At 38.5% G+C, this 17,108-nt stretch overlaps 1 protein-coding gene across 1 annotated transcript; it reads right to left on the minus strand.

The window, feature by feature from the left end:
• Window positions 1-3,486: 3,486 nt before the first annotated feature.
• slc6a3 (solute carrier family 6 member 3) lies at window positions 3,487-15,554 on the minus strand. Its single transcript, XM_006804401.3, has 16 exons — window positions 15,353-15,554; window positions 14,563-14,670; window positions 14,043-14,253; window positions 12,986-13,117; window positions 11,305-11,521; window positions 9,811-9,949; window positions 9,467-9,601; window positions 8,048-8,151; window positions 7,292-7,416; window positions 6,928-7,040; window positions 6,603-6,731; window positions 6,306-6,405; window positions 4,629-4,729; window positions 3,826-3,993; window positions 3,607-3,678; window positions 3,487-3,510 (listed from the first exon to the last, which is right to left on the minus strand). Exons 2-16 carry the CDS (start codon window positions 14,617-14,619, stop codon window positions 3,487-3,489), a joined length of 1,827 nt encoding a protein of 608 aa, XP_006804464.2. The 5' UTR covers window positions 14,620-14,670; window positions 15,353-15,554.
• Between the last annotated feature and the right edge of the window lie 1,554 nt (window positions 15,555-17,108).

The raw sequence follows: 17,108 nt of genomic DNA on the forward strand, positions 1-17,108 counted from the left end.
TCTCAAGAACCTAAATATCTGCTCTGGCTGGAGGTGTGGCTGAATCATTTGCCACCTAGGTTCAGTTACTACACCTGTTTCCCATCTTCAAATTACCGCTGTGGATTTGAGGTCCAGTTCTTACCTCAATTTTGCTGTCATAACTGCTAGTTGTCATTTACCGCCTTGTGTTCCCATGGATAGATGGCAATGTCATGAATATATAGTACCTGCTAGTATTTTTAGATTTTATTATTATCATTATTAGTAGTAGTAGTTTTCAGTTTATCCAGCTATAATGTGTAGAAGTTAATTAATACTAGTGATAGTGCTATTGATCACTACTTTCTTATGGACACCAATGGATGATGATCTAGTTTTTTCATGAGCAAAAGCTGTTTGGTGCAAGTTTCAGGTCTGTGGTGAAATTGCTTAATGAACAGGACTTCTCTTCATGCCTGAGAAAATAATCTTGAAGGCAAACTAGCCAAATTTAAATATTTAAAGATAAATATTCTGATTCCCAGAACTTCTTCATTATGCTCAGTGTCCCATACATATTTATATATACACTCAGGGTAAGAATAAAGTGTACCCATTGTCGATTTTACATATCAGGAATCATGAAAAGATAATCTGTCCTTTAGCAGGGTCTAAAATTGCATAATAACAATACATAACAACGGCATCATTTATTTAACAAAAACTAAGCCAAAATGCAAAATTATTGCATGAAAAACTAAGCACACCCTTGCAGCTTCCATAGAAATTAAGACGGTAAGTAGGAGTGAGGTGCTTAGTTTTTCACACGCTGTTTTTGCATTTTGACTTCGATTTTTTAAATAAATAATGACACATTGTAAAATGTCATGTACTCTGGTGATCTACTTCCTCATTTAAATGAATTGAATAATTTTAAAACATGCTAAGCTTTGATAAAACTATGATATATGATGCCTTGGAAATGAGGTCAGATGCACTGAACACTAATGAAACCTTTATTTTAAAACAACAACATTTGGGAATCTTTAACAAATGCAGAATGTAGAATGTTACATTAGTGCTTCCCATCATTACTACACATCAATTAGCAAACCGTAAGTAACTAAGTAAAGTCTAATTAACAATGAAATTGCAGTGAATTAATCATCTTTTTATTCTAAATGACAAATCAACCCTTACAGTCTCATTTAATAACCAGGAAGTTAAACTTTTGATCTATTTTGAGAGATTGTGCTTTTTAATCATCAATTGTACCCAAATGTTTGTCTTGGTGGATAAGGAATATTATGTTTCTGTGGAGTGCCTCTGAAACCATTTGTCTAACGCACTTGTTACAGTAATGAACACCACAGAGTCTGGGTCACGCTGACCAATCTTGAAAGAGCTCAATTATCGGTGCTTTTCACAACATGCGGGCTGTGTTTATGTTTTTCAGTTTAGTGGTTATCTGTTTAGTCAGAATAAATCATTTGAATACAGACATGCCTGGAGGGTAGATGGCTAAAATGTCTCTTTTGGAATACCGAAGACAACGTTATGAGGGATCAATAAACCTTCTGGTTTTCGTGCACAAAATTGTTCGAGTGGAACCCTGACATTTGTGCTCCTAATGATCATACCAGATTACATCATTTTTATTTAATATTAAAGTAATAGCTTCACTGATCAGCAGTTACTTAAAAAATTTATATAGGTGCTAACGTCTGTAAAGCTATCACAGTGCCAGAAAGAAAGGAAAATAAAGTATTATCGTTATTGTTGTTGCTGTTGGTTAAAAGAGAAAACAATGAGGTATATTTAAATTGAATTAATTATACTTTATTTGACAGTACAAAACAAAATTATACAGTTGTAAACACCACAAGGCACGGTACAGCAGCACAGGCATACAATTTGGGACATAGTGTTACATGTACCATAAGGAGTGATAACAAGTCATTATTGGCCTGTTTGGGAAGGATTACTTGTTTTCTGATTAAACAGAAAGAGTTTGCAACAGGAAGAAAATGTATGTAAATCTTATATGAATATATGTGCGTTTGTGTGTTTGCAGTTATTTAATATCATACAGTACAATACAAGGCTCTCTACATTACATTTACTTACACAGATATACCAGTTTGTTACATTACACACTATTTATTTGCAGTTCAATAAAAAGCAGCTTTCAAACAGTCTTGAAATACTGATTAAGACTGTGTAAACTGTGAAATTAAAGCTTTATGCTTTCTGGAGGAAATGTGACAGTCATTGTCGCCAAATCACAACCTGAAACTTTTGAGGAAGGGGTGGGGACACGATTTGTTACAATGTGTAAAGAGTTAATGATCTTCTAAGATGAGCTGTGTACAGTTTAAGAAAGTACGTCCCTTGGCAAAATATTCTCATTAGATGACGAGATAATTTTTTTTAAACTCACTGTGCTCTTTGGTCGATTAAATCAGCAGCGTGGCTAATGTTTTTTTTTTTTTTTTGTCTATCGGTACGGTCTTTTAAACTTTAGAACTGGTGTTGAGCTCATGTGACTCCAGGGCAGCTGTAATAAATGACAGTTTTATCTTCAGCGTGTTTTGTGATTTTTAACTTAAAGCATTACGTTGTGATGCGAAGTGAATGAGCTCAGAGTAAAAGGTCCTTTTTACTCTCATGTCATTTTCGTTTAATGAAATATTGGAATTGGAAATAAAGTAAAGACCTGGTGAAATATGCTCTGCAGGAATCCTAACTTCATAACAGTCTTTTAACAGAAACAGCAAACAGATATATAGCGGCATTAACATAATATGGACTGGGATTCAGTAAAACTTTGAGCGCTCAGCATTTCAATTATTTCTGAGCGCTGAATATTTGAAGATTTTTCACCCAGAACAATAACAACAATAAAAACATAAAGGTAATGAAAATAAAGGCCACATGCTGTTTGAACTTTATCAGCTAACTGAAAATGAAACAAACCAACATAAATAAAACGTGACATTGTTGTGTGTAGCACCTCAACATCTTCCACAGTTGTCATGTTGACAAATATCCATGGGCATTCATTTTCTTGGAGCTTTCATTGGTCGATATTGGGAATGGCTAATGCAAAAATATCCAAGAACATTTCTCACACTGCTACTTAGCAAGCTGCATTCAGGGACCTTTGCATTTATGGAAAAGAACAGGCCGAACACCACATGAACTGTTTAACTGAATCCCATTCACTAGCAGTAATTAAATGGTGGAGATGTCCAATGCACAGCTTCACACAAAATTAAAGAACACTACGATTTCATTGTGTGTGTGTGTGTGTGTGTGTGTGTGTGGTTTTTTTCTTGGCACTTTTAAACTTCCCACCACCATTATCATTGTTTTTAAATAAACTGCTCTCCTCTTCTTTGTTCCTTGGACATTTACTGTGCATGCATTCACTCAGTGTCCATGCAGTCATCCTCTCTCTCGCTCTCTCTCTCTCTCTCTCTCGCACTCTCTCTCTTTCTTTCTTTCCCACTCTCTCTGTAGCCCTCAGACCACCAACCAGTGATGCAACTGTGGGGGGGAAAAAGTGCAATACGTCAAAGAAATAAATTACAGCACCGTGCTCCCGTACAAATTACCATAAAATATGATTGAATTAACTCTTACAGTGAACTGCCGGACCTCCCCGTTGTCTACCAGATGATGCTCTGTCTCTGGGGTGATGGCATAAGCCAATCTCTGTTCAAGGGAAAAGAGTAATTAACTCTTGTCAAACACTCCACTTAATTGATCACGAAAGAGCTCCATCATGACAAAGGCAGCTAAAGATGGAAGATTAGTATGGATAAGAATCATCTGAAAAGATTCTGGAGCTTATAGACTTACGTCGCAAAACTTTCCAGGCAGTGTGCACAGTTTGTAGATGGCATAGAGAGGCACCATGGTCATTGAGGACATGGCCAGACACCACCCAAGCATGTTAGCCCATGCAGGAAACATGTAGGAGCCATAGTTTGGGGGGTTAAATGTGGCAAAGCTCACCACAACCATGAACTATGGGAAAGAGATTTATTACACACATGACCTGAAAAACCACTGATTAAACGGAGGTAAGATTATTGCAAGACAACACTTGTGGCTGATGTTAAAATGGAAAGCATAGTAAGAAATGAACTCAATCATTCATTCTCATGATGAGTGAATCACATGCCTTAGCCACCCCAGGAAAGATGAGAGACTAGGGAATAATAATATCCAGTGAAGTGGTTTCCTTTGTGTACGTATTTGGAAGAAGATGCTGTAGTAACAGTGTTTTGCTGCTGAGATATAGTCGTGTGAGTGTACTGCTAGACATAAGCAGAGGATATGAACAATCTGATTTATACTCAGTGTGAATGTGAATCAAAAGCTAAGCAGTGAGATAATGATAGGGTTAATGTATGGGGCTTGAATAGCTACTTTATTCATTCAGCAGGTCTGTTGCATGCAAAATTAAACATGCTTTTTTATTTCTGGTATTGAGGTCACATTTTGTCTGTGGAAAACTAAATTCTCTGTTTAAAAGTCAAAGTTTGTTTGGCTATCATGATAAAAAAACACTCACTGATGAGAGGAGAATCAGATCCGTTTTATGCATCTTTTGATTTCACATTTTTTAACTTTCACTTGCTGGGGTTAGTATGACTCACCAGGAGGAAGCAGGGACTGACAAACTTCCAGCATAGCCTCCAGTACCTGCCTGGTCGGTGGCCAATCATCTCCTCAATGTCATCGCTGAAACGGTCCACTCCTAAAACACACAGAAATACTCAATATTACCATGACATGGTTAAAGAAAAGCATAGTTACAGCACTGTATATTAGCATGGAGCATAAAAAGAACAATCTCTCTGTCTTTCTCTCTGCACAATTCCAAGAGAAACTTTGGTATGAGCATTATCAAAGCAGGGTGTGTGTTCATGCTCCATGTGTATACATTTAAATTGAAAGTTAAGACTAATACAAAAAACCTGTAATACCGGAGGTTATCAGGTATCAGTAAAAATAGCAAAAATACAGCATACCATTAAACTATTTGCATTAACCAACGTCATTCTGCAAAGCTAACCATTATGAGCTGCTGCACCATTTTTCACCTTTGTCATGATTTTGCTTCTCTTATTCCTTGGCTGCATTTTGCCTTTGTGCCTTCCTGTCCTGAAGGCATCTCTCACCGCAGAGGAATAGATCCGGAACGACTGCCAGGTATTCCGCACTGCAAGATGTACTTATGCAGTGGAGTGCAGATCAAAAGACCACAGTGGCCGGGGTCAAGCATTTCTGTCAGCAGTTATGAGTATTGGGGGGAAAAGAGCCAGAAAAAGGCCCCCTAAAGCCTTAGGCTTGATTTATCTGACTTGCCAAGGTCAGGACCCACCAAAGTGGGGCAATATGTTGACCTCATTGCCTGGGGCCTGCTTAGTATTTAGTCCTTTATGCACCTCTTCATAGTCATACTTATTAGACATTAGACAAGAAACTCAGTCTCTGACCTTTAAATTGTTTTTCTGTCTGCTGGTGTTTCCGAATAGGGTCTAGAATTTCCACTCAATTATTGTTATTTATTTATTTTTAAAATTTGCTTGTTTTTCTTTTAAGCTGTTATTGCTGTAGGTGAAAATCCATGAAAAAAATCAAACACACATAGACTTATCCCTTCCTTCTGGGTGGGGGTGGGGGGGGACTATCATTACTGCAATTATCTACAGAACCACAAGAGGTCACTAAAGAGTGCACAGAGGTCTAATATTTGTCTTCATGAGCTCCTACCAAAACTAGAGGTGTCTTTCTATACAGTGCCTCTTACCCTGTAGATATAATAAATTTCTTTATTTTCTTCCTCTGTCTGATGTCATTCACAAATAATTTAATTTGTTATTGACAAAAACTATGTTAAATGGAGTATCATAAAAATCTGGTCACATGGAGAGAGTTTGACTTGCACACAAGAGCCTGCGATCTAGATATCAGACAGCTGATTCCTGCCGGTTCCCAAGATACAATTTTCTTTATATAGTTCTTCATCACTGCTGAGTGAGCACAAAGATTCACACGGGCAATGGTTAGAATTCGTCTTCATCTTGCAAGCACCACAGGTACTGTATATGCTTGTGGCTTGGGTAGAGATTTGGTCAGAGAGTGAAGTGGCCAGTAGGAATGGATCGTCTGGCAGCAATATTCTTACATCTAATAGAAATATGTTGCATTGAGGCACAGATGACTTATGCGAAAAGATTTCTCATCAAACCCTTAATACAGCATCAGCTTTGTTGGCCATGAAAAAAAAATCATCCCCCTGCCTCTTTTCTTCAGTCCATCTTTCTCACCATAGAACCACGCTATACCGATGGCTTCAATAAGCACTCCAAACAGAATCGATGTTCCTGCTGCAAAGTGGTCCAGCAGAGTAAACACATACATCCCTCCCTGGAGAGGAAGAGGAGAGAAAGAAAATAATGCCTGTAAGTTTTCTACTGTTACCTTGTTTTTAGACAGTTTTACAGATATTATGTCTGTACGTATGCAAACACTAGTGTTTAACCACAGCGCAAGGATAAATTCTAACTAGCACACTAACATGATGTGCATGCCATTAAACACAGACTCCTCACTAAGAGACTTACATTTGTAACACAGAAGAGGGAGATGAGAAAAGTGGAAACAACAATAAAGAGGGTGAACAGCTCTCTGTGCTTGTGGAGGAATTTGAATTCATCAATTAGCCCCGTGATCACTGATTCCATGCCACCCATCTACAACAAAAAACACAGAAAGAAAAAGTCAGTCATGAGCTGTTAAGTCACTGAAGATGCCCGTCGATTCCTTGGATAGTTACTCCTCCTAGACTATATATTTGAGAGTAATGAAAAACAGTAATTTGGCACAGAAAAGGTATGCTATTTGGCTGACCAAAGGCATGTAACTGTGAGTGTCTGTGTGGATACTCACTGCACTGTCAATGCCCAGAGTCAACAGCATGATGAAGAAGATAACTGCCCAAATTGATGACCCGGGTAGTGTTGCAATGGCTTCGGGGTAAATGACAAACACTAATCCAGCACCTAAAAGAGCACAAAAACCATGAAAAAAAGAGTAACGGGGAACGGCAGCGCAAAACAAAATGTAGTGCTCAAACTATTTCTCCTTCTAGCAAATATAAAATAAAAGTAAAAGAGGAGGTAGAACAAAAATGGATGTTGTGGATTAGCCAAAATCAACAGCCTTATAGCCTTCCCGTCAGTTTTATGACATTTTAAACTCAAAAATTAAACAGTTTACAAAGCTTTGCATAATCAACAATAAACAATCATACCGTCTCTTGCAACTTTGTCTAGAGCCACGTTGTGCTTTTGGGACATGTACCCAAGGAAGGAGAAAACCACAAAGCCAGAAAAGAAACTTGTTAAAGAGTTGATGGAGCTGGTAATGATGGCGTCCCTGGATCAATAAAAGAAGGCAGAAACACGATAGTCCATTTTAAGAATGTAAAACACTTTGTCAATATATCATCAGCCAGCACACAGTCAATATCTACATAACTGACCAGACCAGCTGTGAGTCAGGGATGCACTTAAAAAAAAATATGTATAGGCTTGACATCAGCTTAGGAAACCTTTGACTGATCTAGCTCTAGATAGATTGCTCTGTCAGATTTTCAGTATCTTGCATCATGTGACAAACTAGTGAGTTGTTCTTTTCATTAAAAAACAAAAACAACAAAACAGTAATAACCTTCTTAAGGTTAAATGGTACGTTAAAAGCGAGTTCATGCTTTTATGGAATCCTCGAAGTGTTAGTTATCAGAAGCATTTTTTTAAAGGGCAAAAAGGGGGAGATAAAAGCCACCTGTGGGACGCAGATGATTTTCAAAGAGTGCAACAGTTTTGATTGGTGTAACATCTAAAGTAGTCTGCTGCGCAGCTTGGTGTCAAAGACATAGAGGGTTTCAAGGAGCTTCAAAGGTTATTGTAATTCACCTGCTTATGTTGCATGTGTGCTTGCAGAATCAGCTTCCCCACCTCCGTGTGCCTCCGTGAATTCCCACCTGCCTCTCCCCGTGTATCCGTACCTGTAACAGTTGTTGCTGAATTTGTTGTAGCTGGAAAAGGCAATTAGCACACCAAACCCCACTCCCAGCGAGAAACAGATCTGCGTTGCTGCCTCAATCCAGACCTGGGGAGAGAAAGAACAAGCGCACTTGTGTGAAGCGGCAAACAAAAGGCACAGGAGAGGAAAAAAGCCATTATTAGAGATAATTGCAGGAAACTCATTCAACAGCAGCAGATGAAAGACGCTTGTGAATACGGGGGGTAATTTTGCAAATTGCTGCTCCATGCATCTATCTAATCTAATTCTCCAATTGCTCCCGTGCATCTCTCAATCTCTGTCCTTGCTTTCGCTATCATAAATGAATCCTTTAGTCACGCATGTGGTTTTATTGGGACCCTCAGCACCTAGTGTTAAGCTAAATTAGATATTTATATTGTGATAAGAAGTTTCATGGATAAGAAAAATATTTGAAATGAGTGACAAGAGAAGTTTTCTCAAATTTCTTTATTGCCTCCAGGGAAGGTAGCAATTAAAACAATGCTGTGTTTACTTGCACTGAAATAATTCCACATTCAGGCTTTTGGCACAATAAAATTAAAGGGTTAATTTAACAGTAGACATAGAGGATAGCAATAGTAGAGCCCAATGCTCTTGTTATGCTTCTTGTTTGTTAAGCAAATAAAGCTTCATTATGCTTTTGTTCTGTTATCGCTGTTTCAGGTTCTCTTAATCTGTGGACTTGAGCTCAGAATTTTATGTGTCAACATTTTTTGAGTGTGAGCAGGTCTGTTGTCTAAATCACTCTTTGTGGAACCATAATTAAACTAAACTAGACTAAAATAAAATAAAATAAGATAAAACAGAGATTTAGACTTTCTTTTATTGATGGCCACTTCCATCTTTTATATACAGCCTGTATTTTCTACCCTTTTTTCTGAGTTCATTGTTGTTTAGTTTTTTTCTGTTTTGGTTATTTATCTCAGAAAATCTATAACTATGCCAACAAATCTACAGATATAAAATACTTTCTTGGATTATGTTATATCACATTTTGGGTTGATAAGAATATCATTCATCAAGATCTAGGACTTTAAATGCTAAATTTATCAGTGTTAGTTGTTGCAGTATGTGTTGGTTTTGACCTATACACTGGCTTTGTATTGGATGTCAAGCAACATGTACAAGTTGCAATTCCCTGCCATGAGAACTTCTGTTAAGCACATTAGTATGATATGTTAAAAAAAATTGTTGTAGTTGTGTATTCTTCCTTTTTTAGTATTGGAGTCTCTTTACATGTAAGTGTAAAAATTAAATACAGGAAATACAAGTGAAAATGTAAATAAAGCCACAGTATTTCCCCTCATACTATATCTTCTTCTTGTGGAACACTGTCACTCTCACTTCACTTGTGTCTCCTCTTTCTTCTTTTGGCGCTCACCTTGGCGTCACAGAGTCTTAGGAAGTCCACGGAGAGGTAGGCCTTAATGCCATCAATGGCTCCAGGCAGGGTGACTCCGCGGAGCAGCAGCACAGTCAAGACCACATAGGGCATGGTGGCTGTGATCCACACAACCTGAAAGAGTCACACAAGGTACACACACACACACACACACACACATGATACACACAAGAAAAAGATACATGCATCCAGAACAATCATGCATTTAAAGATGGTGCTGCATTTGACTGCTATGCTGTTAAAGTCACTGCGCACCATGACTCACTTAACTTTTTAGTTTTGCAAATATAACAGTAATTAATGTCTGCTATCTTATATGTTACCTTGCCAGAAGTCTTGACTCCCTTCCAGAGACTGAAGTAGAGCAGAACAATAACCACAGCTAGACAGGAAGTCAGCTGCCAACGTGGACGACCCAGGTCACCAATGCCGTTACTGTCCTGGATATGGAGTACTGCCCTTCTGAGAAAGGAGAACATTCAAGCAAGAGGCATGGTGACTCCTAAATCACCATTTAGTGTACACTGACTGTCTTGTATGTATGAGCACATTCAAATTTAGAAATACTTCACTTAACAGAGGTGTGAAGAGACAGGATGAGCTCAAGAATACTGGCCTAAAAAGCTGTCACCCGAATTTCATGTCACGCATTGTTGACACCAATCCATCGTCTGCACTGGGCTTAACATTGTAGCTAATTTCTGGGTTTTTTAGTTACTATAGTTACTGCACTCAATCCAAAGGGTTCCCTTTTTTTCTGACGAGAGCTCAGCGTCTTAAAAAAAAAGAATAAAAAGAACATATGCAACAGAAGGTGAAGCAACACCTCTGTTCACTTCTCTCCAGACATTTAAAAAGAAAAAAAACCTATTTTATTATTTCTGTCATGAAAATGTATCAACACCAATTAAATATATGTTTAAATATGTTCCATATGAACTACAGGATGTAAAATACCATTACTAAAACACACACATCTAAAGTACATACAGTACAGTATGTACTGAGTAGGATATTTACGGTTCACTGATTCCAGATGTAATCATAATAACTGCTGCAATCAAGATAAAAATGACTAAAGTTCATTATAATATTATTATTCATATCAGAAACTGAAGATTGGCTTTACATCCAGTCCCTGTTTCTGAAAGATGATACTTGAGCTTCACCTAAAGGGAGATTTGAGACCTCAGGCTGTCTGACCAGATGCTGCACCAAGTGTCGCTACATCTGTTGCAAGTGCTGAAAATAATGCATTATAATGAATTACATTATCACAAATGGCAGCTAAGATGGGAAAACTGCCTAAAGGTGACAACGTTCAAAGTCTACTTTATTCTAGATAGTTACCAAGCATGTGTCACGTTAAAGACTAAATTCGGTGGATATTGTTTTTGCCTTGATCCATAAATTTAGAGGCAGCCTAACAGATGAGACTAAATAAGATCAGCCAATTTTCAGCTGATATAGTCAAATTGTCTGCAGGTGGTTGTGCATAAATAGCCCACTGCCATTTTATCTAACGTGGATGAAATACTGCATCTGTCACAGCAGAACAACCCCTTTCACTTGATGAAATAGGAGACACCTGGTCAGCCAATATAAGGAAGGCAATATTGGCTAAATGCAGCCAAACTGTGCATTTCTGATTCTCTGTTATAATATATCTCAGCTATTTAGGCTGCAAAGGCCTTCCATTACTGCACTCCAACAAAACACATCATACCTCATGCAGTAGACATGTGCAGGACTATCTAAGCAACCTTTTTTACTCCTTACAAATAGTGTGCTAAAGCTGAAGATCAGGGCCAACTTACTCGAAATACTCCTGAGCCGGGGTGGCTTTGTAAATGTCACTGACTGAGCCGTTGTCAGCCCAGTCGGAGCAGTTTGGACTGTTCCACGTGTTGTTGCAATGAACCCACGGTAGCTCGCCAGTGAAAGAGGAGAAGAGGTAGAACATTGCCCATGAGATGATGACGTTATAGTAGAAACCAACATAGAGGGAGATGAGGATCACTGTAAAGCCTACGCCTGTTGAGGGAAACACAAGTTATGAATATCATAGACACTAAGGATACAATACTGAAGAATATTACTACTAATACTAATAATATTACTGTCTTTCTCGTGACCAGACATAACATATTGTTTGTGCACACCATAAAGCACAATCTTTGGGTCACTGTGATTATACAGTAGCCAGAGTAGCCAGTGCTACATGCCTGCAGTCTCACAAAAAAAAGAAACAACCTTCAAACGCTGCCTCTTTATGCCTTAATTATCAATCCATCTACCCTTTCTGTAAATCAGAAACAATGTCCACTCTTCTAAGGCTGTATTTAAATGTTAACCTTTGCTAGGAAGCATAACTGCAACTGTGTCTTATTGATTTCTTTGTAATGTGGATGTGATATTTGTCCAGGGAGCCATGTCTCTTATTAGCGCCACATGCGGCCGTGCTATCTCTCAATCTCCCATCACCAACCCTTTCTAAGTCCTTTTTTCTTCAAATGGATTGATCCTGGGAGGAAACCAGCTTTTTGATCAGAATAATTACTGTCAATACGGGCATGTGTACGTGTATTTGAATAATTACTGTTATCCCCCTGCTGAGAGACAGAGAGAGAGTGAAGCGTGTGATTAGAACGTCAACGTACTCTGTGTGGTCCCTGACAGACGGCACATGCTCCAAGGAACACACATGGACGAAAAACACGAAGCAACACGTACACACTGCCGGCCACCTTCAGACCAACAAGGGCACGATGCCACACAAGACAGCCTCATGGCTTCTCACTGTGGAGCAACAGATGGTCTGCTGTTATCAGAAGTAACTTCTTCAAAAAAAACAAAGGGAATTCAGAGAAAGCGACGGATGAATGCACACAAATTAAAGCTTGTTTAAAAAGCGTAAAAAACAGAGCCAAGTAAAGCGTATCATTATTTTTTCAACTCATGACTTTGGTTAGAAACGTGAGTCGGACTTCATGTTTGTTTCTCTATTAGTGTATGTTTGGATGGCATTTCTCCTGAACTGCGCTTTGCTTAACGGTGTGTTGAAAAGTACCCAGAACAAGCGTCAGCCAGTGTTACCTGCCACTGGGTGACACAAAAGGATGCGGACAATCAGAATAAAAGTCTAAAAGCCCAATTTTCATTTGCTTTCCATGTGAGTGCCAGCAGAACCTGATGTTCCGGGAGGGGATAAACAATGCCTGTCGCTGCTCAGCTCAGAGACAAGCAGACAAAAGAGACTGGCATGTGGACAGGCAGGCATGTGGGCAGGCAAGCAGACAGAAAGACATGTAGGGATTAAAGGGAGAATGTTAGCAGACAGACAGCCATGTAGGCAGATGGACATACAGAAAAATGTAACTCGTCCCATGATACATTTATTATATTCCTAAGAGGGTGTGTGTATATCCTCGAGTGTTTGCATATGTGAGTAAGGGTCTGTCATATTTGATTTTACCTTCATACATTTTACTTTCCTACCTTTAAATATGGGACATATCTTCCAGACTCCTGCTGCCCCCTCTCTGTTATACTGACCCAGAGCCAGCTCCATGTAGAAGAGTGGCATGCCTGCTATCACCATGAAAAACAGGTACGGCACCAGAAATGCACCTACACACACACACACACACACACACACACACACACACACACACACACACACACACACACACACACACACACACACACACACACACAAATACATTTATTTACTTTTGTCTTGCAGACATGTTCACACCTGTAAATTCAAAGAACAGCATCAGTTTAGTGCCAGTTTACAGGATCATATGCAGTGTCAACGCAGATTATGAAAATGTAGAATTTAGTATTTTTAAATTTTTCTTTCTATGTCAAACTGCCGCTGTACGATTGACAGGTTACTTTTGCCCTCTTTACTCCAATAATTGGCTATTCTAATAAAATGAAAACACAATTTTCAAAAGAGGGGGCTCATATATAAAAGTGTAGTTTGTCTTTGAAGATAAAGTTTATGCCTCTGACAGAAATTTTGTCATATTTCCTTACATACATATTAGACTTAGCGACGTGAAAGGCTGTGTGTTAGCCTTGACCATAGCTGCAGCATCATTTACAGCTCTTAAACATAATGAGAGCTCTATGTTAAACAGCCATAATTAGTGACACTGATTGTTAGAGCTAATCTATTCAGAACAGCTGTGGTGGTTTTTCCCCTATTTTGATCTCTGTAAAGGGTTGAAATAAGACGAAAACAGCGGCCATCATACACACAGATCTGAAGCACACACAAACATGTGCATGTAGTACATGCATGCATAAAATACTCCTAACTAACAAACTAATTCCTCCTTTTCTCCGCCTTCTTCTCTCTCTGTTTCATTATTTTTCTTATTTGCCGTTGCTCAACACAGTCACCATGTTTATGTCCTCCTACCCCTCTCAATGTGGCAGACTAATCCCCTGGACTGGGGCAAAAAAGAAAGAAAGAAAGAAAGAAAGAAAGAAAGAAAGAAAGAAAAACACAGTTTCCTCACGTCAGTCTCTTCATCAGTCTCACCTCCTCCATTTTTGTAGCAGAGATAAGGGAACCTCCAGACATTTGCCAGGTCCACAGCAAATCCAATCACGGACAGGAGGAAGTCAATTTTCTTTCCCCAGGTCTCCCTCTCTTCCTCCCCACTGGGGTTAGTCTGAGTCGGAGTTGGAGTCACTAAGGTGGTCGATGTGAACTGAACCCCATTCTGTTCCTTTACAAGTATCAGCTCCACCTGAAGGGTCACCAAGTTTAAAATCAATCATGCATAATGCAGAATGGAATATTACAAACACATTCACCTTAAGAAATGTTATTCATGGTGATGTATTAAAAAATGTAGTGCAAAATACTATTATTTGTACTATTTTTACCATTTTTGTCATTCTTTAAAAAAGCATCATATTTGTATAATGCTGATCTTTAGCACTATATAGTTTAGTACAATATAATGAGTCACACAGATGAGAGAGCAAATGCAGTCATTTCATAAATTGAGACCTTTGCACAGTAAGAGCACTGTGTATCTTAGATGTGTACCGACCTCTTTTGGACCCATCGTGTTGGAGGTGGGTTTTTCTGGGGCTACAACTGAGGACATCACGGTGCAAAATGGTAATAGTTGAAATCTCGGTAGGTAAAGCTGACAAGTCTTGAGCACAAAATGAGACAGAAAAAAAGGAGGGTTTTTTTTATTATTCCGTTTGTGAAGAATAAGGTTTTTGATGCAAGTATAAAAATCATCAAAAGGATCACTGGAATGACAATTAAGGATTAAGAACAATATAATGAGATGCTTTTAAACACTGAAACTGTAGCAAAAATATATATATTTAAAAAAAAATTAAATGTGGCATAAGAAAGAGAAAAAGAAAACACAACTGAGAGTCATTTGATTCAGACTGAGGGTAACGAGAAGGGATGGGGGAGCATGTCTACAAGGTCATCACAGCATGCTCGTTTTATTCCACAAGTGCTGATAATCATTTTACTTGCAGAATGGCCTAGTATCTTGATGATGCACACTATCTACCAACATGTTGTAATCCAGATTTAATTTTGGTTGAAAATTATCTCACAAAAATACTTTTTATGTGAAATAAAACACAATATTAGGCCGAAAATTGCCATTTTCATTTTCTTTCTTTTTGTTTTTTTGTTTTTGTCTAAATCTTTTCAAAAGGATCACATCAAATTATTGTAATTAAATTGCAAAAAATGCATTTTTTTTTTACTAACAACACAGGATATAATGGATATATAATGCTATTAATACAGGGAAATACAGAGTTACAAAGCACAAAACATTTTAAACTACAAAATGATATTCTTACCTTTTAGAAATAATAGCTGAACCCCGATGTCAGTTTGGATTCAATTCCAATGCTGATGTTCTCTAGTGTGCTGTAAACTGATGCTGATCATATTTACGCAGACCTTCCTTGATAAGTTAGACTCAAAGCAAGAGATGTTAAGCACAAACAGAAGGGGGAAAAAAGATGATAATTAAGAGAGAAAAAGATGAGGAACTGGCAATCTATGAGTTATAGAAAGCCCTCCCACCCTCCTTGGCTCCACTGACAGACACACAGAGCCCCGAGCACCCTGTGGGTTTGTATGGAGATCTGTCTGCGGGACCACTCTTGAAATATGAGAAACAATCAACAACACCCCCCCATCACCGTCACTCTCCTCCCTCCCTCCTCGATCAAGCTTCATGTCTTCCTCCTCCTCTCTCACCCATCATATATCCATGTAAGTGTGAGGGGATAAAAAGCAAATACAATATTGCAACACTTATTCCCAGATGCATGCAGTTTCAGCATCGTTATCATCCTCTTGATTCAGTTACATTATAGCTGTATAACATAAGCACCTAATCTTTTCTGGCACACGGATAAGACAGCAGTGAGAGCTTAAAGCTTAAAGATTTATAAAATAAAGTGCAATAAAATTTAAAAAAAAACCATAAATAAATGAAAATAATAATTTTATTAATTACATTGAAAAGCCTTAATTTTGCATCTAACCTACAGCTGTATTGGTAAATGGACTGAGTCTTATATAGCGCTTTCCTACTCTCCCAGAGAACTCAAAGCACTTTATACGACATGCCAGATTTCACACTTTCTTTTATTCTTTCTATCCACTATTCACACCTTCATACTCCAATGGATGCATAGTTAGTATCTTGCCCAAGGATATTTGGCATGCAGACTGAATTCAATTCAATTCAATTCAATTTTATTTATATAGCGCCAAATCACAACAAAAGTTGCCTCAAGGCGCTTCATAGATACAGAGAAAAACCCAACAATCATATGACCCCCTATGAGCAAGCACTTTGGCGACAGTGGGAAGGAAAAACTCCCTTTTAACAGGAAGAAACCTCCGGCAGAACCAGGCTCAGGGAGGGGCGGCCATCTGCTGCGACCGGTTGGGGTGAGAGAAGGAAGACAGGATAAAAGACATGCTGTGGAAGAGAGACAGAGATTAATAACAGATATGATTCAATGCAGAGAAGTCTATTAATACACAGTGAGTGAGAAAGGTGACTGGAAAGGAAAAACTCAATGCATCATGGGAATCCCCCGGCAGCCTACGTCTATTGCAGCATAACTAAGGGAGGATTCAGGGTCACCTGGTCCAGCCCTAACTATATGCTTTAGCAAAAAGGAAAGTTTTAAGCCTAATCTTAAAAGTAGAGATAGTATCTGTCTCCCAAATCCAAACTGGAAGCTGGTTCCACAGAAGAGGAACTGACTGAAGGAAACAGGGATCAAACCACCAACCTTCCAATCAGTAGATGACCTGCTCTACCTCCTGAGCTACAGCCACCCTTTATATAAGGTAGAGTGGTTGTGGTTAAAGCTGTTCATAGACTTTCTTGGTTTTATGTTCAGGGAACTCACCTTTAACAGCAATACAGTTGGCAGCAATTCCAAGCCAATAACACTGTGACAAAGACAGGAGGAGTGTTGATGCTTCTTTAATTCCATCGGCGAGTCACATTAACAAGTTATATCATAGCAGTCCTGAACAAATTCAAAACTCTCAATCATCAAAATGCATTAACAAAATAAAAACAAA

Source organism: Neolamprologus brichardi, chromosome 11 (assembly GCF_056152115.1).
Source record: "Neolamprologus brichardi isolate AB-2024 chromosome 11, ASM5615211v1, whole genome shotgun sequence".
NCBI lineage: Eukaryota > Metazoa > Chordata > Actinopteri > Cichliformes > Cichlidae > Neolamprologus > Neolamprologus brichardi.

Excerpts from the sequence above, each read along its gene's own strand:
- slc6a3 (XM_006804401.3), bottom strand. The coding sequence starts at position 14,619 with ATGTCCTCAGTTGTAGCCCCAGAAAAACCCACCTCCAACACGATGGGT. Across the intron at positions 8,152-9,466 it reads TAAGACTCTGTGACGCCAAG|GTCTGGATTGAGGCAGCAAC; the intron begins GTGAGCGCCAAA and ends TTCTCTCCCCAG. Across the intron at positions 4,730-6,305 it reads CGGTATAGCGTGGTTCTATG|GAGTGGACCGTTTCAGCGAT; the intron begins GTGAGAAAGATG and ends TGTGTGTTTTAG.